A 27882-nucleotide genomic window follows, 5' to 3' on the forward strand; every position below is an offset into this window, starting at 1 on the left:
CTTGCTGCTTAATTTTCCTCTCGTCGCCCCTGATGGTTGTTGTGCGTGCCAGAGGCTACCCTATCCGGAACGCGGTTTTTTTTTTGCCCTTAAGGGCATATGCCCTCACTCTCCCACCCATTGGATTCGCATTAAGAAGTGTGCAAACACACATCTCAAAGCAGATTCGCATTGAGATGTGTGTTTGCACACTTCTCAAAGCGAATCCAATGGGTAGGAGAGTGAGAGCACATGCCCTCAAGGGCAAAGAAAACTTTGCTGCAACGCGCGCTTCTGCATTGAGATAGTCCTTTGCTGCAACGCGCGCTTCTGCAAGCTAACATGAGAGGCACTGAGACTACCATCATGTAATGTATGATGTGCAAAATAAATGCAGACATGTTACTTGAGGTTGGGCTAGCCTAACACCTTTGCATATGTGTTTCCTAGATACGTGTTTGGTTGGAGCTAACACGTCATAGACGCGTTATTGCACCTACGCCTGTCTCTAATACCATATCACAAACGTTGTTCCGCCTCTGATGTGGTGTGTCTTCTTTGTGCTATCTTGGCATGACGTGATGTTTTCTTTGTGCTGTTCTTCTGGCATAGTGTTGGTTCATTGTTCTCTTTAGTTGCACGTCGTCGTCGCAAAGAAGAGATGAGAAATTATATATTGAAAAATCGAAGTATATATCCGTAATACCTTGTGTACACGGACCTCGTGCAACACGTACATAACTGAATAGGCCATCCATCACTTGCTTGTATTATATATATATATATGTGTATGTGTATGGTACCACCACACCACCATACATAAATCCCAGGGTTAGATCGCCCGCGGGGCCCATCCGATTTGTATAGAATCCATACCGCCAAGAAACGCCACGTGGGCGTACGTGTGGGGACCACAAGGCATCATGCTCATGCATGTGTGATGTCCACGCTTGCCCTAGCTAGCTAGCCTAATAGCCTTCTCTCCCTTCTGGAAGCTGCTGTCTATATAAACAAAGCAAGTGAGCTGCGAGCTGAGAATGAAGAAATATCATCAGCAGCAGTCAAGCCAAGCAAGTGAGCCCATTGACCTCACACTAGCAGCTAGCTAGCTAGAGGGGTAGCCAAGCCAAAGCCAAAGCCAAAAAGCTTCGTGGCCGGCCGGAGGCGGAGGAGAGAGGAGCTCCTGGTGGCGATGGCGCTACAAGTAGTAGGGAGGGAGGAGGAGCTCCTGGCGCAGCTCCGCGCGCTACTGTTCTTGCCTTCCCCGGCGGCTGCGGCGACACCAGCAGCTCCGGCGGCCGTTAAGGTGGAGTCCGCCGGCGGCGGATCGCTCATGGGCAGTGGCGGCGGTGGACGACGGCGGCGCAGACTGCAGGGGAGCAAGAGAGACCGGGACGACGACAGTAAAGCGAAGGACGAACAGAATCAGGAGGAGAGAGCAGCAGCTACAGAACCTCGCCATTATTCTCCTCCTCCCTGCAAAAGAAGGTGCGGTAGTCCATGCTATATATATGCTTGCAACCAATAGTTCCTCTGATCTCGATCTCGATCACGATGATCCATGGCTGATCTGATCGATGTCGTGCTGCTGCTGGCTGGCTGGCTGCAGGAAGAAGAAGCAGCAGAGCAAGAGCAAGTCTCTTGTGACATCAGTGCCCGATTTCGATGGGTACCAATGGAGGAAGTACGGGCAGAAGCAGATCGAAGGTGCCATGTACCCAAGGTAGTATAGTGTTGTAATAATATAATACTCTATCTATCTTCTGTCCATCTCCTATTTCTGTGATTTAGTTAGTCTGTAAGTACCTTCTTCTTACATATGCAATGAACAATAAATTAAACGGTACTACTACTATTTCTTCCTCCCTTGTACTCGAGTAGCTTGTTCGTAAAAAAAAAAACGATTTTGGGAATAATCTCGATCGAGAATGCCTTGTCCAATCAGAAAAGGAGAGATGCATGGAACGGGAAAAGATGAGAGCTATATATAGCGCTGCCTCTGCTAAAAGATGCCATTTCACTTTCCTATATACAAAATAAATCGAAGAAATACTTTGTCCACCAATCGACAGTGACACTAGCTGGATGCCTGATGCTGCTAGAGTATCAGTTTGGGTCCGTTCATCCACTGCTATAGAGTACGTGCTATGCTAGTGATAGCTAACCAAATAGTATGACTCTGCCCGTCGTGACACACGTTGTGCCTTGTCGCATGCAATTAAGCGTACCACCGACCCATCGATCGAGACAGTTTATATGCTTTCCATACTTTCATTTTTTAGGGAATTATAAGGTCACTGTTACAGTGTTACTGTCTCCAAATTCTTCTCACACAGTTTCTCCTTTTTTTTTTGTATAAAAAGGCAAAACTTTCAGTGCACTGAGTTACTTGGCGCTTCATGCATGCAGAAGTTACTACAGGTGTACACGGAGCGCCGAGCAAGGCTGCGCGGCCAAACGGACGGTGCAGCGCAACGACGACGACGGTGGCGGCGCCGCCGCCGCCCCGGAGTACACGGTGGTGTACGTGTCGGAGCACACCTGCACGGCCAACGACTCGCTGGAGGCGCCGGTCATCCTCGAGACCACCACCACCGTCGTCGCCCCTTCTAATTCTGCTGCTACTGCTAACACCACAACCTACACCGACAGCATCGTCGTTCCAACTATGTCAGATCATGGCTCTTGTTCCACCATCACCATCACCACGGGGACTGAATCTCCGGCGATCTCCGGCGACGACATCACCTGCTGGAGCAGCACCAGCGGCGGCGCTAGCAGCAGCGATTATAATTACGCCGACGATGACTACTACTACGACTGCGGCGGGTTGTTCGGTGCCGCTGTCCATGGTGGTGGCTGGGCCACCGGACCGGCGGATGCATCGTCGTCGTCGTCGTTGTTGGAGATGGAGGACATGAACGGACCGATCCGGTCGCCGGTGCACGTTCCCGCGGTTGGTTGGACCATTATTGACCCGCTCTTGCTGCAGCTCGTTAATGAGCCTGCTGTCTGCCATTTCTAAGCTCTGCTGCTTTAATTAATTTGTTTCTGTAGCTTAGGTTGGTATTGAGATGGATGTGAACAGTTTTGACTGTACTGTACGTGTTCTAGGCTCTGTTTAATTGAATGGCTGGCCAGGCATTGTCTTCTATATGGCCCTCTCAGTGACAGTGTCTACTCGATTTGATAGATGCCCAGCTTATACGTACGTACTATTATGTATAGAGGCCTTTTACAAGGTCTGTGAGGCACCAAGAGGGGCCTCGTTAATGTCCAGCTTGTAGACACATATTTGCATGTTGGTGGAAAACTGAAAATAGATTATTATTACCCCTCCATTCCAAATTGTTCTAGTAGATACATAGACATAATGTATAACTAGATGTACAACAATGTAACTAGAAATTAAAAGATAGAACGACTTACAATTTGGAACAAAAGAGTAGATTGTAATAATCTAGCGCGTGAATGTTACTGTATCTGTTCCAAATTAATTATATGTCACTTTTATAGTTTTTGTGCTAAGTGAATTTCTCTAATTTTGGTCTGCTTTTTTAAAAATATTCATCTACAAGTTCGTAATAAATACTTGATCTAATTTGATATGGATGCTCAAACAAATGGCTCCTCTCATGCATTTCCTAGAGAACGTACACTTACAACTAGCAAGGTGGTCCAAGCCGCCAATAATAGCACAGGTAGCTATAAATAGTTTTTGACGTTGTACTAGGGTTTAGGTTTCTCCTACTCGAAAATGTTGTAGGGCATAGTCTTGTTTATTTGTCTTCTTACAAATGCCATCCCATCACAGCACTTCTATCTACTAGATTCCCGTCACATCGAATTTTACGCATGCATAAAATATTAAATATAGATAAAAAAAATAACTAATTATATAATTTGCCTAAAATTTGCGAGACGAATCTTTTAAGCCTAGTTAGTTTATGATTAAACAATAATTGTTAAATATAAATAAAAAAATTACAGTAGTTAAATCTAAAATTTTTTACCAACTAAACAAGATGTAAGAGGATATTGCAACGGGGTCCTTGGGCCAGCAGGAAGAGCTCTCGTGTCCGTCCGTTGCTCCCAGCGGATAATTCGCACTGTACCCGTCAACTTTCAATTCGGTGGGCCCGGCCATGTCGACCGATCTGAATCCGATGATGACACCCACACGAGTTGCACGGTTTGCCCTTGCCTATGACGTCACCTCCGTGACGCCACTCTGCTGCTGCGTGGCTGATGAAGAGTGACATGGCAAGCACCGCAGCACCCTAGCTCGCCGCCGGCAGGCGAACTCCGTACCCACGTGCCAGCTAAACGAGGGCTTTGTACTTCAAAAACCAAAAACTTTTTAAGATTATTGTTGTCACATTAAATGTGTCGAAAGGATATCGGAATGAGTTTTCGGATAATAATAAAAAAACAAATTACATAGCTCATCTGGAAACTACGAGATAAATTTATTCAACCTAATTAATCCCTCACTAGCGCACGTGGGTTACTGTAGCAATTATGACTAATCATAGACTAATTAGGCCAGTCTCAATGCATAGTTTCATGACACAGTTACCAAGACTATAAACTAGGTAACCGGGCCATATGAGTTTCATGGGGATGAAACTCCTCTCTCATCTCATGAAACTCCTTCATTTAATGACCCTGCCAAGTCAGCATTTTTTGCTTATGTGGCACCCTATTTAATGTGCATGACACTCTCATGAAACATGCATTGAGACTGGCCTTAGGCTTAAAGATTGGTTTCACGATTTACAACTAAACTGTGCAATTAGTTTTTTTTGTTTACATTTAATGTTTTATGCATATGTCTAAAAATTTGATGGATAGGTAAAAATTTTTGGGGTGGAAAACTAAATAAATGGTTTATATTCAGTTACGATTGCACTGTTCGCTTCTACTAAAAGCATTAGATGTTGTTGCACCTCCTAATCGTATTAGGTAGGTGTGTGGGGCTGTCGTTCGGCTTGGCTACGGTAATTTCTGAGAGGGGAAAAAATCCGCAGCTGTAGCCGCTGTAAGTATTTCTTTTTCTTCACTCATCAAATTTTTACTGCAGCAGCAGCGACTGCGGCCGCAACCGCAGAGTCCAAATTATTCTAGTGCAGCCATTTTATTTTTATTCTAACAAGCCAAATAAATGTAGAGTTATGTGCAAATCATATTCTTAATTAACGACTAATCGAGCATGGGGGATGGAGATCTGGGCCGTTCTCCGTCGCAGCCGACGACCCAACGATTCTGTCGGTTAGCCCGGATCCAGCCCAGTAGACAATACTCTAGTAATCTTGCCTTTAAGTTCTGACCCAGCCCATACACAGGGTCGGAGTTGATCGCCACGTGTAACGTGTTGTCGTTACATATAGCCACACCTTTTTTATTGCTATTTATTACAATATATGCCAATTTTGTTCTATTTATTAGCAACTCCAACAGTTTGCTAAAACTCACTTGGCAAATCTATAATTTTGCCAAGTCTTAAAACCAAATGTCAAGTGAAAAAAAAAAATCTTCTCCAACAGTTTGCTATTTGGACTTGGCAAAAGAACTTACATCTTAGGATTTTTGTCAAAATCATAAAATTCAGCCTCCAACAAGTTGGCAAAACTAGTTGGCAAATTAGGATACATGTGATGCCAAGCGATGGAGGACTTAGCATATTTACCAAGTGAAGGGAAAATTTTGCAAAACTCACAAAATTGCTAAATAGTTTTGCCAACTTGTTAGAGGCTGTTTTTTTGTTTTGGCAAAAATCCTAGAATGCCAATTACTTTTAGCAAATTGTTAGAATTGCTTACAAAATGGCAAATTTCCAATCCACGTTGGTAGTGACCGCAAAACGTACAGTAAGATCCTTCCTCGCCAAGCACTGAACTTCACAAAATTAAAAAATAAATAAATAGAGAAAGAAAAAGGTACTGGGCTTAGCAATTTCATTCTTTCTTCTTAAATGCATATGTTTGTTTAAACAGCTCTATCGTATATTCGACTTGAAATCTTATATGGAGCTGGAGCTGCTGTTTTGAAGATGACGACTTTGATATATACAAGCTGATGCATTGTCTGGCTCTCATATATATTATTACATTATTTACAACAAATGTACTGTACACTCTTATTCGACGATTAAAAGAGAATTAGTCTTACATACTTCACTTCTACAATCAGATTTTAACCTACACAATAAACATCAAGGACCTAACTAAAAGAAAAAAGTCGTATTAGTAGTAATAATATAAAGAAAATAAAGAGGAAGAAAAAGGTACAAACCCTTTTGGAACTATCAAGGTCCCCTGTTCAAATAAGCTTCAAATCCAATAAACCAAAATACTCAATAAAGTGACTCCAGTAAAAGTGACTTCACGCTCACCTACGCTCTTCCAATCAAGCAAAAGCAGTCTACTCCCTCCGAACTTAAATTATAGGTCTGTGTTTAGTTTTTTCAAGATGTACAACAAAGTTCTACGCCTAGTTATACATTGTCTATATACATAATAAAAATTATATATGAAAAAAAAACTATGATTTAGAACAGAGGTAATACCATCGAGTGAGCATGACTAAAATGAACTGAAGATCGATCTCCTTGAGATAATTTTACTAGAGAGCAAACAAGTCACCTATTCAAAAGTAAAAACTAAATGGCGCACTACTCCCCCTCGCGAGTTCTTTGTCATTATATTTTTGTTAAATGATGCAGGCAATACAAAAGTACTAAGTATTCCCTCCATTTTTTTGTACTTTCTTTGTTTCAAAATGTATGTTATAGCTTTGTCCAAAATAAAACTTGTCTAGCTTTGACCAAATTTATGGAAAAATTCATAGATTTCTACAGCATAAAATAAAAAATCATCAGATACACCATGAAATATAGTTTAATAGTGAACTTTCTTATATTTCAGATTCTAATATATTTTTCCATAAACTTACTCAAAACTAGAGAAATTTGACCTAGGACAAATCTAAAACTACTTATAATTTGGAACAAAGCTAATTAGAATGGAGTATATATAACAAGCTAATTGGTTAAAAAAATTAACCATCTTGTCATAAATATCATATATTTTTTTAAAAAAATAAAATTAAGTACTTCAGCTGGTCTATTTTGTACAAGATCTGGTCAAACTCGTGAAAAAACTTGACTACCAATAACTTTTAGGATATATAGATCTCTACATTCAAAGATACTTTTATAATCTTATACTTACTAGATTTAGAAATATGCTGAAATAAATAATGAAATAAAATAATGGTTAAATTACACATCCAAAACATGGGGTACTTTTGACTGGATGGAGTACTCGACAACTTAACTTCATGTGAAACTAAGCTCACTTTCTATGGATTTTTTTTTGAAACAACTTTCTATGGAAATCTTGCTACATGTCATTGGCTAAAAAAAAACTCAAATCCCACTAGTAGCACTATCTATAAATTTTAATCTCTTTCACGTCATTGCTGATCATATTCTGTTAGTCTTAGCTAATAGGCATCAAAAAGATCAATTTGCCCACCCTCTCACTTGAACACAAATTTAGTTGCTCCCCACTTATGCCCCGAACCGAGCACATGATGCAGATTATATTGTACTTATGCAACCTTGGAACTTTTTTTTTGACAACACATCCTTGGAACTTTGGAAGGATACATGTGAGGAGTGTCAACAGGGCTTACCCTCCACAACCAAAAAATGACACGATAACAGCCAATCAGCACATCCAGCAATAGCAGCTAGCAACCACATCGCCCACACACTGAGCAACTCCCACACACTACAGCCTAGCAGCACACGGCACGTGCTCCTCAATCGAAGATTCATCTCTACCGACACCTTTATCACCGAGCCACCCATTTGCTCATTATTGCCTACCTTTGCGATTTGGGGACTAGTAGGAGCAATATTGACATATGCATGTTGATATACTTACTCAGACAATTACCTTGATACGAGAGGATTACAGTCTAACACCAATTACATATATGAGAATTGTGTTTTTTAGGTTGCAGATAAGGGATTTAGGTTTATGCTAATGGCATGTAAGGAATTTTTATTCTTTTTCTTCTTTCCAATGAGTAATGACCAAGAGGCAGGCCCAGGAAGAAATTCGTAATTTCAGGTCCACATCTAGGCCCAAAAGCCAAACTCAAATTTCATCTAAATGACCACATCCTGCCTTCCGGCCGAAATTAGAACTACTAATAAACATCACGCTTTAACTTTGCTCTCTTTCAATTACGTGGTGAAGAGCTTAAAGCAGTGATGTAACTAATCATTGCAGGGAGCAAAATACGTGGTGCACCTATCCATCTCCGCTTAACTTGGCTCTCTTTCAATTGCCACGAATATTATAGAGAAACGCAGGACCTCATTCTTGGATTGCACATGATTGCTTGTTTTCGGCCTTTGCCTGTGCAAAACCTTGTTTAGTTTTGCTAAAACCAACCTTGTCACTTTTAAGGCTTGGTCACTCTTTCGGTTGGCAGTCAAAATTTCAAGAAGCAGATGCCTCCATCACAACCCATGCAATTTTTTTGGGTTAATCCTTGTCCATATTACGTAGGCAGCCAAAACTTACGGTGGGTAGCTAGTCGCGTAATCCATTTGCACGCATGCATCCGAGCTGCCAAACCTAATCCTCTGGCTAAACACAAAACAGTGTGAATCAGGAGGCATGCGATTAAAAATACTTGACATGACATGTTCTCCGGTGGATGTTTTGACCACTGCTTTGTATTTCTATTGTACTAGAATGTTACAAAATCCAGTGGCTTTATGAGACCATATATGTTTTCAGTACATGTGATTTTTATTATAAAACATTAAAACCTTATAGATTTATGATATTGCTATGTTTCTTTTCAAGACAAATCTACACATGTTTTTTTTGTTTCCAAATAAAATAAAACTTTTAATACTTCGGCTGGATCTTGTACAAAAACATAAGCATTTGTGAGTTGTGACCGTAGTGAATGTGAGCTATCGGTTCTAGTGCTTGATCAAAATGCACCAAAATGCACGAAGAAAGCATATAGGCAACCAATAAAGAGATGAACACATACCACACATTTGGAAAATTCGTGGACGCCTACATGCATACCTCATGGATGAATCGACAAGCCTATGCAGATTTGGTACCTGCATGCAAGAACAGTAGGTCCATGAATAAACACTTGCACCGCTTTACAGAAAGATAACTTGCACCCCCAGTGCACTACCATAGAGTAGGATTTGCATAAAGTGACACGCCAAATGAAGGGTGCAGTAAATAAATATTTTTCACGCCACTGGAATGGATGAAGTGGCTAAAACCAAAAGCTACTCCAGATTGCTGCAAAACGTGTAGACCCGGGTGGAAAATAGTTGATTTGTTTCCAGGATGTACTATTGCAGCAAATGGTCATCCAGCCCACACTGCCATCCATGCCGTCCATTCAAGTCAGATCAACAGGAGTAGGGCATCCATTCAGTTCAGTTTGGTGCTCATAACATCCTTCACAAAAGCAGCGGAAGTATTACAAGAACTAGTGGTTCGTGTGTTTCATCTTTTAATAACTAAATAAATATAAATACTTAAAGGACGAGGTAGAGAATTTAAACCAATCTAACCATTTCATATCCACCATGTGAACTATATCCTCAATCCAAACAATGTAATAAGTAAAGCCTGCGCCTGTACAAGAGTTTGCGACTCTACCCAGGTATGTCAAAAAACAATAGTATTGACCTTGTCAGAAAACAACCCTTTACTAGCTCAGCCCATCGTCAACTGATATCCATGCCAGCCACCTCCACGAGGCAGAGCAGGGCATCATACTGTATTGGGCCTCCTCTTGCACCATCCTTGGGATAACTTGAAATTAGTCAGGACAATAGCTTAAATAAGTATAATGCGCAGTTTGTTCTTGCTGTCCAGCATGTTCATGCACTCCACACTTTGATATTGATGTAAATCCTGCAAAGTAAACAGAACACCCGAATCACCACCAAGTCTTTTTCAAGTACACAGTGCAAGCTGTTGCATGTTTTATGTAGTGAAAACAGAGTAGAGATGATCGTTATTCCTATCAGATGATTTGTCAATAAAATGGGAAGTAGGAGTTGTTTTCACTAGCCAAGATATTAGATCTCAACTTACATTATAACAATTTCACCAAGAATCACTCTGCCCCCCTATCGAAATTTACTGCTAATGGTCAATTTATATTTCTACAGAATATCTGGGAGGACATTAAATTCTTGGAAGTCTGAAAAATTAACTGTTTATATCAATTGGAATCCTAAGTCCAGAAATACCAAGAGAGGGTGCAACTATGAAAGCCTGTACAGTGAACTACACAGGATGAGATTCCCAGGTGACTGACATGTCTTGGGAATTATATAGGTACCATAAATGCTCTGGCATGAATCATAATTACAATCCCAGATGATTTTTAGAAATATTTAGCACTGGTATCAACCCATTTAGACATGGAAAAGGAAGAAGGAGGCTAAGCAGTAAGATGATGTGCATCTATATGTTAAGAATAAACAAATGTGGAATGAGTGGTCTGATCATTAATCACATCAATATCATCAGCCATTAAAGGTATATTGGGGTGATGGATAGGCATCAACACAAACATAGAGATAAAAACGCAGATGGCTTTCTGTGTATAATAGTAAAAACTGTACCATGGAGTACAGGGGATCAGGCGCCAGGGACTCTACGCCAAAAGTTCAATATAATGCAGTTTAATAACCCAATCATGCATATATACCAATTCTAGTTTATAATCCCTGAAAAATAAATTATCAGTAACCACAAGACAAATCGGATGCAGTTTGACAAGTTAAATGCTCCATCTCTAATTCAACATTTAGCAACGAATATATACCAACTGAAATTTGGCTGAGCCTTGGGGCCCTTTCGGATTGAAGGATTTTCAAATAATGTTTAAATGATTCCAATACGAAGTCAGTTGTCCCATGTTGCTTGTTCGAAAAGAATACTGAGGATGCCCCCTTTGTAAGAAATGGCTTCTAATGACCATAGGAATACATTGTGTTAAATATTTTGGAAAGGTTAATATAGCTGTAGATATATCTTATTGCAAATTCTCATGGTCTTTTGTTCCATAGAATTCAATAAAGTATTAGAAACTAAAATCCAGCATTCAAAATTTAACTCGTGATAAGAATATCTGAGCACGACAAAGAATGATATAAAACTAATATATGAACTTCACACTGCAAAAAAACTATATGAAACCTGATTAATGAATTCTACACAGCCAAGAATCATAAGTGCTGCAATTACCTCAAAAGATGGCCTTCTTAGTTCATTGACCCACGGCACCTAAACAAGCAGTAGATAGTTAGGACAAGGTAGAGTAAACCAGAAGTAATATCAATGGTAGTACTCAACTGCTACATTAATTAAATAGAAACGCAACAGGTCATTCCTCAGCAAAACCATGACTATGAGGAAGACAAGTCACTTAGGGGAAAGAAGTATTTCACGTGGATGCAGAAGATAGTAACATCTGAATGTTTACCTTCATATATGCACTATTTAAATTATTATTTCAATCTTTCTAGAGCTTGATATCTATAATTTAATTACTTCAGGACATGAAAATAATTACTTTAGGCCTCGTTTGGAAGCTTGAGTATTGGCGTGGATCGGGCCTCAAACCACGTGTATCATGGGCCGAATCCCACGCTGGGGTGAGCTCCCACGTTCGGTGCAAATCTGCATTTGGCTGCTCGAGTATTGCCGTGGATGAGGGGTCAATACACATCAAACCACATGTGCCAGAAAAATCCCCACCCGAGCCGTGGAAAAGAAAACACCGAGCTCGCATCGCGTCGCGTCGTCTCTCTCGTGTGCGACCTCCTCCACGCCGCCGGTGCCCCTCCGACCACGGCCTCCTCCTCGCCGGTGCACCACCACCGACCGCCTCCTCGCGGTGTCGTGCCCCTCGTCCTCCGCACCGCGCCAACCCTCGTCACCGCTGTCGTATGTTCGACGTCGTCGTCGTTAACTCGTCACCGCCGCCGCCGCATCCGGTCCGGTGAACATCTTTCTTACTCTTTCTCCCCGTCTCCCATATTCTGTAGGGTTCTGCTTCACCTCGTTTTAGTATTAGGGTTTCGATTTCACCTTTCTTCTTTTCCTTCAGATCGAGAGTCAGATCTGGCAGAGTAGCATCTTGGTGGACACTTCTCTGCTGCATTCGGGCGTCAAACCATCGGTAAATTTTTAGAGCTCCTCTTATTTTGTGTTCCTGCCTTTAGCCTTCAGCAATTTGCTATCGAGCACCTACAAGATGCCAGTTCTTGGTTGTCGGTCTTCACTCAGATATAGAACATATAGTGAGCACGACCCAACTTGTTCCTTATCTTTGATCAAAAGAATTTATATTTGGAGAGTATAATACTTTACAGGAAAAAAATAGTTTTATAAAATTGGAAACAAACCTCAGGCTTCTTTTAAAATAATAATCAAACCGATGCCCCTGAATCACAAACTGCACACTACCTCTGAAATTTGTGTAGAGCATTGCCAAGCATGCCTTTATCAGATCTTTTAGGAAGTCATTGTTTAAGTGAGAACAATAGTACAGCTTGCGTCATTCTTATGTGCATAGAGACAAGTTGAGTTTGGCTATTTCCTGGAAGCTGACTAGTGCAGCCTTATCTTTAGTCCATTACCACTGTTATCGCTAATGATGGTTATAGGGGCAATAAACTAGCTATAGTAATTAGTAAATTAATAACTGATGAATCATTGCATGAAGAGTAAAATTAAGAGTGAAGTCCATGATCGAGCTCTGCTGGTGTCTGTCTGTCTGTAAGTCGTTTTACTAATTTATTTGACTGCATGCTCTGGCTCTCTATACAAGTATGCAATGCTTGTATCATGATCTGTGTAGATTATAGATAATCTCTAGTTAGTTGCTGATATATTGATGATACGACTGATATATCAGTCTCCTATATTTTTATGTTCAAAATATATCTATGGGAATATATTTCTATGCTCAAAATATATCGACACATTACCAAGTTATTTGCTGAAACTTTTTTTTTGCTAGCTGCAGCCATCTTAGGTTCAGTTTTCCTTCTAGTTAGAAGATAATGGATTTGCTAATTAGGAAGAGGAGGGAAGAGGAGGATGAGGAGATTATGATGTTTTGGTTGCCTGCCTTATATCTTTTAACTAGTAATGGAGGGATACAGAAAAGAGTAAGGCATACTTCAAGTCAGTATGGTGAAGAAAAGATTAGAAATATTTTAGAGGGACATGAGAAAAATTGCCTTGTTGCGTTCCGCATGGAGCCTAACATATTTAGAGCAATAGCGACATATCTCCGAACAGAACATCTCCTACGTGACACGAGAGGTATTACGGTAGAGGAGAAACTTGGACATTTTCTTTACATGATCTCTCACAATGCAAGCTATGAAGATCTACAACATGAATTCCATCATAGTGGAGAAACGATTCACCGGCATATTAAGGATGTTTTCAATGTAATCCCATCTCTGACCTATAGATTTGTGAAGTCCCCTAGTGGAACTGAAACTCATTGGAAGATTAGCACAGATCAAAGGTTCTTTCCTTACTTTCAGAATTGCTTGGGATTTATTGATGGAACACACGTTCCTATTACCATTTCTCAAGACCTACAGGCCCCATATAGGAATAGAAAGAATACCTTAAGTCAAAATGTGATGTTAGTATGTGATCTTGATCTCAACTTTTTCTTTATATCATCTGGTTGGGAGGGGTCTGCAACTGATGCTAGGGTTCTTAGTTCAGCCATGCTTGGAGGATTCAATGTGCCTCATGGCAAATATTATCTTGTTGACGGTGGATATGCTAACACACCATCCTTCATTGCGCCGTATCGTGGTGTTCGATACCATTTGAAGGAATTTGGGCGTGGCCAGCAACGTCCAAGAAATTATAAGGAGTTGTTCAATCATAGGCATGCCATATTGCGGAATCACATAGAGAGAGCAATTGGTGTTCTTAAAAAACGCTTCCCTATCTTAAAAGTTGGAACACATCATCCTATTGAAAACCAAGTAAAGATACCAGTTGCAGCAGTGGTGTTCCACAATCTTATACGGATGCTTAATGGGGATGAGAGTTGGTTTGATCACCAAGAAAGCAACATATCTCCAGAACATTTTGTTGATCTCCCTGAAGGTGACAATCACTACAGTGATGATGTAACGTCCCTTAGCAGTCAAGTAGATGATGGAAACGCAGTTAGAGATATGATAGCCCAAAATATGTGGAATGACTACAGTCATAACTCATCCTAATAAATGTGAGTATCATTGGTATCTCATGAAATATTTTGCTTATGTATTTTCTGTCTTCTAAGCCTAGTCAGATTCTTGTATCTGTGGCAACCATGTTTATTTGCAGACTTTTGTATGCTGAAGTTTGATACTAGATTTTTGTATTTGCAGCAACAATGTTTGGAAGAGGGTCCCCAAGGCTCAATTTGTTCCAAGTTGCAGCTGCCCAAAGAAATCCGTCTCCAAAGACTTCACGAGTTCAAAAGAAAAAGCCATCACCAAAAGGTATGGGCTTTTTCTCAAGTCTAGAAGGTTGGTACATTAAAAACATGCTATTATTTGTAGCTTATCTGTGCTTCTCTATTCCAGCTGTACCTGATCGTCCAAGAGCTCATTGGAATGCGGGACTTGAAAAGGGTTTGGTAGAACTATTACATGATCACAATAATGACCATTATAGGGGCCAGAATGGGTGGTCCCCAGATGCATGGAATAGGATTGTCAAATTGTTCTATGAGAAGTTCCCCTATGTCAACTTTACAAAGACTCAAATCCAAGACAAAGAGAGGGAGCTAAAGAGGGAATACAGACTTCTGAAAGAAGCAAGGAAGCAAAGTGGTGCGTCATGGGATGATAAGCTATGCATGATTGTAGCAGATCAAGCTGTTTGGAACAACATCATTACTGTAAGATTTCTTTCTTGTCTCTTTCTGTTGTTCATTCTTGTTAAATAGTCTCATCATTTGCTAATTACTTTTCATTCTTGTATTCGTTAAATAGTCTCATCGCAATGCCAAGAAGTTCCAAAATAAATCTTTCCCATTGTTTGAGGCTTTAGGGGAGCTATATGACGGTATGTTACCATTGTTGTATCTTTATATTCCTACCAGTCAAGTATGTTTTGTTCAGTTCTCCTAATATTACTTGATTTCACTTGCTCGTGTAGGACAAATTGCTGAGGGAACCCTAAACTTCACGTCCATTGCTCCTTCCCAAGTTAATGTCACACAGCCCTTCCAAGTTCCTATCACACAGCCTTCCCAAGTTGCTCCCACACAGACTTATCAAGCTACTGTCACACAGCCTTATCAAGCTCCTATTACTCAGCCTTTCCAAGTTCCTGTCACACAGCCATCTCAAGCTACTGTCACCCAACATAATATGGGAGAAGAAGATGAGAGTCTCCATTTTGACTCTTTTGCACATGATGTTGAAACTGATGATGAAGACTTGAGGATATTGGAACAACCAGTTGCACGTGATGCCACTGCAAGGTCAAGAATGGGAAAAAGAGGTGCAAGTACAAGAAACAAGGACAATGCTACAAGTGACAAGACAAAAAAGGCAGCACAAAGGCGTCGACAAGATGGGCAGGTGGTTGAAATGATGGGGAGGTTTATAGAGATGAAAGAAAAGCAAGCTGAAGATGAGATGGCCAAAAAGGAAAAGGCAAGAACTAATGCAAGTGAAGAGTTCTCAATCCCAATGTGCATTTCTATTGTGGACAGCATGGAGGAGCTCTCAGATGATGAAAAAGTTTTGGCCTATGGTGTTTTCAAGGATGCACAAAACAGATATATTTTCATGTCTGCAAAACCTTCTACACGTCTCAAGTGGTTAAGGAGGGAGGTACTGATCCTCTTCCCATCCTCTTCCTTTATTCAATGCAACCTCTTATCTATTCTAGGTCATGTTCTTCAGTTTTACTTGTTAAGTACAATTCTAAAAAATAAGAATTTATAGCTCTTCAATTTAACTTACATTTCTAGGATGGGGGCCATAGTTTCAACCCTTTTCATGAATGTAAATGTGTAGTGATGATATTTGAGATATGTCTGGATACCTAGTACAGATGTGCAGTGATGATATTTGAGATGCTTATCCATCCTCTTTTTTTCCAGTGCCTCCAAATGGTTTAGCTGCCACTCCACAGCCCTCGTAATCAAGTATGAATAATTTTTACTGGCCACTCCAAACAAAAAAAAGTAGAAAAGTTCAGAGTTTTTCAGTTTCAGTGCAGTTCAGTTATTCCAGAGTAGCAGCCTTGCATCTTTTTGTGTTTTGTCACCTAATAGTGAATATTTTAGTCAAGCAATCCTTCACAGATATTTGAAGGATTCATTTCCTATTGTTAGCTCCGTAATAAGCTCGTACCCAAAATGTAAGAACCTGTCATATTAGAACAAGTAAATAACCAAATTAATTTTCTACTGTTTGGTTTGTACTGCCTAGTGCCTTGCCTACTTGTTGATTAGGTTGGCAACTTACTGATGATAGGTTTCTGAGTGTTGTACACATGTACTGCAAAACAAATATGCTTTTGTTTGCTAATCTACCACACATTTGACATGTCCTTCAGTTTGCTAATAACTTCTCATTTGTTTCAGGTGATGCAGGGGTAAAAAGTTCAAGCAGAGAGATATATGCTGGTGCTGGAGTTGTCTCCAAATTTATCTTATTGTTAAATACTTGGTTGTCTTTTTCTTGGAGATATGCTGGTACTTGGAATTATTCATAGATAATAGACTTCAAATTATACCTCTGTAGCAATCTTAGCTATTGGAGTTAGACATGTTAGAGTGTTGATATCAAGAATCAAAGAGATTAATGTTGATTTGTCATGAGAGAACTAGCTGAGACCTTGCAGAGCTCTAGTTTCAGTTACTTGAAATGTTTTAATTTATTCATGCATAGTTTCTGGAATATTGTTTGAACGCAACATAGTTTATGAGATGACCCAATGTGTCATTTAAGGTCATGTATGTACTGCCATTTACTCAAGTGTGTGTATTGTTTTAGTTCAATGATTATGTTCAGTCATGTGTATGCATGTTAATTTCTCTATTTTCTATGTGAAATTGTGTTCGTGTTTTTGTTTTTTTTTTCAATTTCAAAGCAAGGTTTTTAGAATTACAGATGGACATATATGTTGGATTTTCTTTTCTGATATTTTCTTTCTTTTATTATTTTTATTTATTTTTCTCGATCTTTTATATACCGATTTTTACTCAACTCTTTTGTTAAGTATTTTATTTTTCTAGTAGTGTTTGAACTCAATAAGCTTAAGTTTGAATTTTTTTTATTTTTTTATTTCTCACATGCATATGTTGTATTTATAGTTCAGTTCATATTTGATAATCCACCATGCATGCCGTGATGATGTGCCAAGGCTCTGGCCAGTGGAGCAGCTGAGAACCACTTGGCCTCCCGCGAGCTCACACGTGGTTGTCAAATCGCGCGTGTATTGGGTGGATGGTGTGGATTCATCCAATACACGGGTGGAACTATACACACTTGTATAATATTCATGGACAGCCAAACGAAGCCTTAGGTGTTTGCATACTGCTGTGCAAAATGGGATGAAGCACAGATAAAGGCAACCGAATTGCATGCTTTCCATAGTGCAGTGGTAAACAAAAATTGGCATCTACAGGTAGTCTAATCTCGCATTATCAACAGTTTGATAAGGAAATCATTTTATGTTGGCTCCAAATTTTTTTATTATGTAGACATACAAGTAGTACCAATAACATCAATAAGACTACAAGGGCGGCCAAATCTAATACCCGTAACATCATTTGAAACACATTATCTTCATGAAATAGATCTCAATTGACAAAAAAAAAAAAGCCTTCGGCCTTCCTGTATAGTGATTAGCAGATTTACCTCCGAGAACCACAATGGCACGGTATCTTTTCTTCCTCCAATGGAAACTTGTAATTATATGTAATTTCCTCACCAGCATATATACGCCTCTTTGCATAAATGAAAATCTTCTTCTGGCCATCGACAGTGATCACCTTTGTGTAGCAATTTGGCTGGCATGGAAAATAGGAAATAACTACTTAGCATTCTACAAGCATCGCAATTGAATATTTTTTTCTTGAACACTTACCTCACAAGAATGATTTATGAACCTTGCTAACCCACCACGCTTAGTGGCATCAACCTGCATAAAGTAAGATACTTGGGCAATGAACACTAAAACAAAAAACACAAGGTGGAATAAAAAAACACTGACAGCCTTTTCTTTTTGGTTGCAGCTTGAGATTACATAGCACTATAGCAGTACAATTACCACTACCAAGCATCCAAAGAAGCAGGCCCTCTGTCAAGAAGTGCCCCAGAGGTTTTTTGTTCAAAAATAATAATAGCAAGCTCCCAACAAACTAAAACATTTCCTTAATGCTCTAGCTAACCATTTTCACATATTTTGTTTATTTTGTACCCCTTGAAATAATACATGAGTTTCTTATTCTCGTAATCAAAGAAAAAAAATGAAGATACCAAAGCAAAACTGCATTAAGTGAGGAATGATCTGCATCACCCACCACAAAATCATCATCCAAGCGGAAGAGGTAACTGCTTCCAATCCCACTCTTCTCATATTGAGACTCGCGTATGTCAGACACCTATAGGGTACAAATCATTCTTAACATATTAATCAAAGCAAGCATACCAGTGAAACAATGGTTGATTGAATAATGCATGATTACCCGCCGGTGAATCAGTTGACCAACATATTCTATAACAAAGTCTTCTGCTTCGATCAACTCAAGTGCGACCAGACCCCATTCATGGATCTTGCTCCTCTGAAAACGCAAGCGCTTTTTCCTTGCCTACACATCAAGAAAGGCATAAATGAGAATCATCAGAACATCTTAGAAACAGAAACTTCAGAATCAGAATATATAGTTTTGTTTTACCTTCATTTGGGTAATTTTCAGCAGCTCAGCACCTTCAGCGGCTGCTAACAGATTTCGCAGTTTAACCCGATTGGTTCTTGCAGATGAAACCTTTGCTTGAGAATTTTTCCAAACATTATTATTTGAGGCAGAAAGAATAGTCCGAACACGGTACCCTCTCACACGAGCCCTTTCTGATGGAGTAGCATTCCGCGCCCAATTGCGCCACTCCCATCCATTAATAGAAGCTCTAGCACAACCATCTGATTCTGGGCATGAGATCATTGGTTTTACCTTCTGACTGGTCTCACTGGAAATGTCCCTGCCCTTTTTTTTCTTGACATGTTTCGTGAGCATACTATTATTCGCCACATTATCGTTCACCGTAGGTGTCCTGTTAGCAACCATGTGCTTCTTAGTTGGATGAGATGACCTGGCTCCTGGAAAGGAAAGGCACATCACAAATATATCCAAACCTATGTATCAGAAGGAGAAGAAACAGATCAAAAGACTTACTTTTTGGCACCTCACTAGAAAGGAGTGTCAGATCTTGCTGGATATTCAAATCATGAGCATCATTAGCCACAGGTTTGGCTCCTTTTTTGGAGGGCTTGTCCACAAATGAAACTTTCTTTGATGTCAAAGCTTTGTTTGATTCCTGGATATTTTTCACATAAATCTTGCGGTCAACAAGCTGACAGAGAGGTTTTGAAAGCTGCTCATCCATTGAGATTTCCACTGGTTTTTTTGATGATTTTGCTTGACACGTTTTCTCAAATTTCCTCTTCCTGTAGTATGTTTTCTCTTTGGGTTTTGATGATCCATCTGCACTTTTAGGTACAGCATTTCTCCTGGTGTACCATGAGCCCAAGCACTTGCTAATCGTATCAGAGAAGAGAGATGTCCACTCTCTCACAACATTCTCATGTAGTTTTTGCCGGCAGAGAGCCAAGGTTATATATCTAGAAATCAAAGGAATAGAGTTCATGGATTTTGAAGGTTGATATATGTTTTTGTCCATAAGTGGTACAGGGACTAAGCCAGTCTCCATTCCAGGAGGCACTTCATCAAATTTCTCATCCAATTCCGCTGTCTTACATATATCCATCTTTTCAAATATCCTTGCATACGACATGGATAGGTGCTCTTCCACTGCACACACATTATAAAGGAATAAGAAAAATGCAATCAAGCACAACACAGGTAAGAAGGGAAGAACATAAAACAGAAGGATGCTGCTCATTTACCATGAGAAGTAGGCATTTTATCTGTTGCCATTTCAGCAGCAGTTGATGTTTCAGCTGAAGTTGGTTCAGTTAGACTGGTTCTTGTAGCTTCAACAGTATTCAGCTCTTCATCTACAGCCATTTCAATTGGAGTGGTTCTTGTAGACATAGCCATTTCAACAATATTCAGTTCATCGCCTCCAGTCATCTCAATAGGATTGAGTGTTTCGTGCATAGACGTTTCGGCTGACACGGGTGATTCTGGTGCATGAATAGGGGTACCAATTTGTTCCTGTGATACACATTTACCGAAACAAATTGTGAGAATTCAGGGATATTAGCAGTAATCAGGATAAATTCCTTTTCATTATCAGCTCACCTGATCAATACTGCTTTCGAGTCCAAAGCATAAACAATTTGTTATCTCCTCTGCAATAACCTCCTCAAAATAATGAAATAAAGACTGCTTCGATGAGATATATAGGTCATTTGCCAGCATCCTCTGGACTACTGCTAAGGGGCCAGAAAATAAAGTGGTGCCTGATTCAGACTTCCCATCTGTTTTAGCACTTCCATTAACTTCTAATAAGGATGGAGAGAGGGAGCTCTCAGGAGATTTCCAACATGGTCCAAATCCAGGTGGAAAGTCCATGTCACATTCAGTAGCATCTAAATCCTGCAGAACCATTAAAGTACCACAACATATCAGCTGTGAAATAATAACCAAAGGTTTATAAAACACTAAACCAGTCTTATCAAGAAAGAAACACATTCAGCCCCAGTGAAAACACCTTTGGTGACAATTCATCACTGTCTTGGGCTTTTATTTTATCATCAGGGGTGACGGAAATACTTGTAGAGGGCAGATTCAATAAACAATTTCTCTGTAACCATACATCACAGTAGTCCATAACACGTTTAGACAGTATTTCGTCCCATACATTCTTCATGGATTCACAATAAACTGTTTGCTGAACTGCTGATAGTATACCAGCAAATTTACCATGCACTGCTGTAAATTGAATTGCCGCCGAACAATCCACTGCGGCTGTATAACAGGAGTTGCCTTTTTTTGGAACAGTACATGATGTGTTAACTTTGACCTTAACTGTGGAATCCTTCTTGTTGCTCACACTGTCAGGCTGCAAACAACAGCACAACAAGGGCAGGTTATTGAAGGCTGAAAAGGAAAACTAAGACGCAGCTCCCTCCTTAGACAAACCCCTCATAAATAAAACAAACCTTAGTAACCTGGTTCTTCAGTTTTGCAGCCAGTTGCTTCTCAGTCTTCTTGGAAACAATTAAATCTGGAAGTATAGAGCTGAATATTTCATCAATTAAAACCCTGCGAGCTGATTTCATAATCCCTGCATGCAGCTGATGGCTAACATCATCAACTATGTCCCCCACTAAGCCATTGAATGATGCAGAATCGTTGTCTGTAGCTTCCGAACGCTCTGTGTGTTCCCCACTCCACATACCCATTAGTGATACAAGTGTGAATGGGCCAAATTTGCCATGAACATGGTAAATCTGAAGTAAAATTATCAGAATAATTCAGAATGTAAAGTATGTTGAGAAATTAAAACTTATTTCATAAGTTGGCACATGAGATACAAGGAAATGTGTAGTATGAGAGTGAAGGATCTAGATGCACATCAAGTCTATCGATTATCTTAAATCAGGAACAAAAGTCAGGGAAGACTTCCATGAATTTCAACAGAATCTTATCTTGGATTTTCTCATCCATCATGTAAATCTTTTATTCAACCTGGCTGAGTTACCAGATAGTCTGTACTTGCAAAGAATGAAAATAATAATATAGTACTATGGTATGCTAATCTAACATAAAGAGCCAAGGGAACTCATGGCAACAAATGAACCAAATTTTAAAAGTTTTTTTCAACGAAAGAGAGAAACTCCTCCAACTGTTACACATTAGGATATCCAATAGCCTAATATTCTTGAGCCACTGACAGATGTGACCAAATCATAGGAAAAGGAAAGTGCTGCATTACATAGAAGCAATCAAGAATGTCATAATTTACACATGTATACACACTTTTTTTTGCTTACACAAAGCATTAGTGTGATCCAGAAGATGATAATTTTCATATCTAATTTCCATACCATTGAAAGATCTTGGATATAGCTATTGTGATGCCAATAGGAAAGTTCAGCAAGAGAATGTGGCCCTTGTCGGCAACCTTCTGAATCCTCAAACATCCAGCATGATTCTTCGCTTGAAAGAGACTAACAGGGAGGAAGCAGGAACCAAAGCAGTCAGGAAGGCAGGCAGACTAAGGATGACACGAACAAATATAGACAGAAGAGCAAGCCATACATCTGGAAAAACCATTTTAGCATGGGAAGCCACTTTCGCTGTCTCCGTCGAAGCATTTGGTGTGGAAGCCATGGCACCGACATTCCATTGTGAAAGGAATTGTTTCAGAAAGATCAACTGCACAGGATCGGCTGTTTTCCCACCAAAAACAGCATAGACAGCGAGGCTTTGAGGCAAGAAACCAGTGGACAGCCCCTCATACAGTTGTTCAGGTGGGTAAGGTCCGCACATCTGCCCATTCCCGCTCATATACATGCAACCTTCAAAATGTTGATGTTGCATGTATGCGCCCTGTGCCCCAATTTGACCAGATGAATAGCCCATCGCAGATTGTGGATAAACCACACCATTGTTAACAGTGGAACAGGCATATTCCTGCATTGCAGGAAACACACCAGTGTTCTCTGTTGGGTCACCACTACCAGAAGCCACGTGATGCCGTTCAGAGCACCTGATAAATCATGCAGGAAAGCATTAAAAACTCTAGCTTTTTAATAGAAATAGAAGGAAGGATAAAAGGGCTGAAGACACGGGATTGGCAAGGAAGCTTTATACCGGTCAAGCAAGTCCCCCAGTGAATCGTGACATATTGGCACGCAACAGACAAGGGGTTCACTATCCGACAACTCGGTTGCCAACAACTTTACGCGCTTCCTTCCAGTAACAGGGTAAGAGCAGCCGATGCCCGACACCATTGGTTCAGCATCCAGGCCCTGATCACAAGAATAACGGCACATGCACAAGTGTCAGATATGTATCAACCAAATCATTCAGCTTATTATTAGGAAAATCATGGTGGCCTTATGTGTTGATGTCTGGTCTGCTGTTATGTGCATTAGCGCGCCTTGATGTATAACACATGCGACAAATTTGTGCTTTTATTTTGACACTGTGTATATACATTAGTTGCCAGTGAATTTGCACGCCGAGGGCCAAGCAAATGCATAGTATAGAAATCAGGAATTGGGGGTTGTGGCATATATAGACAGTGGCGGAGCGGGAGCCGGTGAATTTGCACCAGGGGTGGACCCAGTAAAGGACATGGGTGTACACATGTACACCCAATAATTTTTGCAAAGCAATCGAAGCTAGTAGTCATAATAATACATGCATATACACCTGTAATTAGATTCAGATCCGATTAGGAATGGTATGTTAGGGTTCGGGCGCACGGCTTCGCGCAGCAGGAAGGGAGGACCAGGGGGAGGGAATACCTGGTGTCCTGGTGGTGCTCGTCGCCGGCCAATGTGGCGAGTGGCGAGGTAGGAGTAGGACAGCGGCGGCGGTCGCCGGGGACACCGGGGCTGCAGAGGGCGGACGCCGCGCCGGAGCTGGTCGCGACTCGCGAGGACGCTGGGCCCCAGCTGGTGGTCGATCGAGCGCTGTCTCCTCTCCGGGTTGTGGCGCGGCGAGCGGATGGAGAGGATCGGCCGCGGGCGAGACGAGCTCCGGCGGCGGGCCAAGGGTCGAGCGCTCGAGCCTGTACGGTTTCTATTTTTGTTTCTGCCTCGGGTATCCTTTCTTTTTTTTTTTCTAAAGTGATCATCTGATTATACCCAATTCAATTATAGCACTGGGCATAAGTGGTAGTGGTAGACTCAAAATTAAGAGGGTGTTTGGCACTGCTCCACAAACTCTGCTCCACAAACTTCACCATGGAGTAGCTCCACAAAAAACTGGAGTTTGTGGAGTACGTTTTTAGGTGCTCTCACAACTCCACTATTTTTTCTCGAACTAAGTGCGTAGAGCTGAAACTATTTGGCTAAAAAACATAGAGTGGAACTAAAAAAACACGAAGCGGAGCAGTTCCAAACACTCCCTAAGTATCAGTATTTTTCTAAATTTATTATAGAATTTTAATAACATTATATTTTTTTAGTGATTTTTGAGGAAACTGGAGGGACCGAGAGCCCTACAGAAGAAGTTTTATTAAAAAGACCAAAGGTTTACTACAAAAGAGGCTTAGGAAATAAAAAAACATAAACATAAAGAGAAGGCAATAATTTACAGCAGGCTTAGTAACCATTGATCAAACAATCCTAAGAGATTCTCTTTCACTCTTAGAGAGACTAGAGTTCCCGGAAGAATCGATCCTTACAGTCTTGAATGTCAATTTGGTTATTATTGAAGATGAGTTCATTTCTCGCTTTCCAGATCGTCACAGCATTAACACAATGGCCACCATGAAGAATTGGGAGTTTAGCTGGATCTTGAGTGCTGTAACATTCTCAAGAGAGGTTGCATTGTGGACCGTGTGCATGTTCAAAAGGCCCTAATATTGTTGTGCAAAGGGGCATTTCCAAAATAGGTGCTCAACGGTTTCTTCAACTCTTAGAGAACAGACCTCACATTCATAGGATTCCAGTTGCATGTGTTTTCTTCTAAGCAAGTTTCTAGTGCTCAGCCTGTCTTTAAAGAGTAGCCAACAAAACACTTTTTGCTTTGGTTGACAGAAGGATTTCCAGAGCCACTTGTAAGCTGGGTGGATTTGTTGATGACCGATGAGTTTTTTGTAAGCCATAGCAGAGCTAAAATTACCAGATCCATTGTTGAAGGTCCAAAGATCATTGACCTATACCAGATTTGTTTCTACAACCTGTACAGATTTGTTTCTTCAAGAATTTGGTTGAGACTGAGCAGTTGTTTGTAGGCCACGTGTGACGGCGGCAAGTTGAACATGTCATTGCTGGAGTTTAAATTGAGTGCAGAGTGGACTGACAAGGCTTTGTCTCTTGCAAAAGAGTTAAGCTGGGGAAAGTGTTGCTCAAGGATGTTATTGGTCCATTTGTCTTTCCAGAAGAGATAGGACTTGCCATCCTTAACTTGGATATGCGCCATGTCTTTAAAGGACCGCAGAAGCTTTAGTGTGTCTCTCCACCCAAAGGAACCCTTCTTGACAGTACTGGATAATTTACCATTCCTGTAGTGTTTTTCCCAGACTAGATGTACCTAGGGGGTGTTTTTTCTATTGAAGAATTTATCTAATTTTTTCATGAGCAAGGTCTGATTATGCAGATATAAATTGATGACACCTAGGCCACCTTCCTCTTTTGTGGTGCAAACCATTTCCCATGCTGCTTTTGGGGCTCTTGTTCCATTCAAACCCGATCCTCTCCATAAGCAATGTTTTCTGTATTTATCAATTTGCTTGATCACTGCTTTTGAGATTTCTAGTGTACACATGTAGAACGTTGGTAAAGAAGAAAGGACTGCATTTGTCATCTGAAGTCTGCCGGCTTGATTGAGTATTGTTGAAATAGCTCCCAGTCTCTTTTCACATTTGTTGAGTAAAGGTGTAAAGTTCTGTACCCTTGGCTTTGTCGTGCCAAGCGGTAACCCTAGGTAAGTGAAAGACAGGTTCCTTTAGAGCATCCAAAAGTTTTGGCCAGGTGATCCAGTTTTTCCTGAGACATGTTGATGGACAACATCATGGACTCGTTGTAATTGACTTTTAGATAGATCTCTAAAAAATAAAATCGGATCAAAAGTCAACTAGCAGATTAATTGGTAAGACTAAAAATACGGTCCTTTATGAAATTGCTGCTTACAAAATAGAATACAACTACTAAAGATTGAAAATAAACCGACAGATTAATTGGGCGGACTTTAGAAAAAAACATTTCTTATGAAATCGTTTCTTACAGAATTGAATACAATTACTAAATTTTCATGGACTATTGTTTTCTACCAAAGAAGGGTGTTGAGTAGCTTTTGTAGTAAAGGCAAAAGATATCAAGAACCAAACAATAGTAATACTTGAATAGTACTATTGTCAAAGCTTTTAGTAAAAATAGAGAGAAACAGAGAGAAAACTTATATTTTTGTTCTTAAATATATTTTTTTCATGTTTTAATGATTGTCACGGGAGAACAAGATAACAAAAGAAACTAAAAAAAACTCCATGGCAGCCGCGGGTCCCCATGTGCTCGCCGCCCGCCCAACGGTCATCGGTCCGTGCAGAAGCGTGCCATCTCGCCGCTGCTCGGATGATGCGCACCCGTCGTCACCGGCCATCGTCGGGGTGCCACCACGTGCTCAATTGGCAATCGCTAACGTTTGGGGACTGTGAGGTCAATTGTTCAACGAAAGCGACACGAAATGTTCTCGATGGTGATGCCTAGATGGAGGATAATTGGGTTATTGGACCTTGTTAAGATATTGGATAGGAAGGATTGTGGACTTAAAGATGTACACAAAGGCCTAAAAAGGTGTACAGAAAGGTCTAAAAAGGCCAGCTCTAGCGGAGTCAACAATTATGTTACCGCTAAAAATTGATTACATGGCACCATAATAACTACCGTTTTTGGTACGATGAACGACTAGTTTCAAGAGTAAACTAGCAAACAAGTTCCTCACTTTCATGGAGGTGGGTGGACTATTTTTAGTACAAAATGGCAAAGCTTATCGGTCCCGACATAGGGTGTACCCGGTCTTTGGTAAACATATTCATTAGGAGTCTTACATAAACTAAAGTGGCATTTAACAAAAAAATAAAGTTTGTGGAATTAACACATTCACGGAGAGTGCGACGTCGCAGGCTCACAATTTTTTTTTCTGTATAGACCTTTCCGTGATGTGGCAAAGATAATGTTTTATATCGGTAGAGAGAAATCTTCAATATCCATTTCTTTTGTGCGCTAGCAAATATACGAATAAGTTCCATCACATCTCCATATCATTGTACAATGGTTCGAGTATGCATATAAATATTAGTGTCTGTCACATGAGTAATATTATATGTCTTAAAAATCTCTCACAAACTTTAAAACAAAGTATGTTGTACTCACTATATAAATATATGTGGCTTTAGGTCTATTTCACTCAGGTATCCACTTCAGTGTCTGTGGCAAGATTCACCATCAGCAATATATAGAATATGTATATATATCTTCCTCTGTCAACCTATGTATATGTATTGTCCTCGGTTAAATGCATGCATATATGCCTTTTTTAACCGGATCAATTTTATTACGCAACTGCTAATAAATCGTTAGCAACAAGTACTGGAACACCATCTAAGATTGCTAGTGATTCTTTATTTAGATATAAGTAGGTAATGAATTCTTTAGGCATTAATTATCTGCAAGTTTGTGCTAATCCTTATGTCATGAAATGCATGATGTCCATTGGTAGCTTAGCTTGAGACTGAGCCAGGTTCCAACAAGTTTAGGCTGAAGCATTTTGAACAAACTCCTGGAGAACCTCCATCCTCTTGCTAATCCCCTCTATTTACACCTGTTAATGAACAATCACTCAGATCAAATTTGATAGACTCGGAGAGCACATATTATACAGTGAAATGTCAGAATTATACCATCTATGCAAGGC

General features: G+C 40.3%; 3 protein-coding genes across 8 annotated transcripts; 2 read left to right on the forward strand and 1 right to left on the reverse strand.

The window, feature by feature from the left end:
* LOC8074851 (probable WRKY transcription factor 54) lies at positions 1027-3146 on the forward strand. Its single transcript, XM_002441754.2, has 3 exons — positions 1027-1467; positions 1589-1702; positions 2389-3146. Exons 1-3 carry the CDS (start codon positions 1172-1174, stop codon positions 3002-3004), a joined length of 1026 nt encoding a protein of 341 aa, XP_002441799.1. The 5' UTR covers positions 1027-1171; the 3' UTR covers positions 3005-3146.
* On the reverse strand, positions 6207-24100 carry LOC8074853 (histone-lysine N-methyltransferase ATXR7). 6 transcript variants are annotated; one of them, XR_002455546.1, is made up of 18 exons: positions 23769-24100; positions 23110-23267; positions 22555-23005; positions 22341-22463; positions 21453-21743; positions 21002-21352; positions 20590-20886; positions 20232-20502; positions 19501-20136; positions 19006-19424; positions 18796-18918; positions 18631-18711; positions 18195-18248; positions 17966-18117; positions 11301-11339; positions 9220-9956; positions 9064-9139; positions 8025-8645 (listed from the first exon to the last, which is right to left on the reverse strand). XR_002455546.1 is itself a non-coding variant. In XM_021466027.1 (16 exons), exons 2-15 carry the CDS (start codon positions 23247-23249, stop codon positions 11318-11320), a joined length of 3411 nt encoding a protein of 1136 aa, XP_021321702.1. In that variant the 5' UTR covers positions 23250-23267; positions 23769-24100; the 3' UTR covers positions 8025-9956; positions 11301-11317. The 6 variants fall into 6 exon arrangements, 1 of the variants encoding a protein (XP_021321702.1); XR_002455545.1 differs by having other exon boundaries at positions 6207-9494; positions 9611-9956; XR_002455543.1 differs by having other exon boundaries at positions 8025-9139.
* Positions 11959-16821, forward strand: LOC8074852. Its single transcript, XM_021466028.1, has 7 exons — positions 11959-12052; positions 12166-12237; positions 14471-14584; positions 14669-14985; positions 15080-15152; positions 15246-15928; positions 16687-16821. The coding sequence occupies exons 3-7, from the start codon at positions 14476-14478 to the stop codon at positions 16699-16701; spliced, it is 1197 nt and encodes a 398-aa protein (XP_021321703.1). The 5' UTR covers positions 11959-12052; positions 12166-12237; positions 14471-14475; the 3' UTR covers positions 16702-16821.

This window comes from Sorghum bicolor, chromosome 8 (assembly GCF_000003195.3).
Source record: "Sorghum bicolor cultivar BTx623 chromosome 8, Sorghum_bicolor_NCBIv3, whole genome shotgun sequence".
NCBI classification, from domain to species: Eukaryota; Viridiplantae; Streptophyta; class Magnoliopsida; order Poales; family Poaceae; genus Sorghum; species Sorghum bicolor.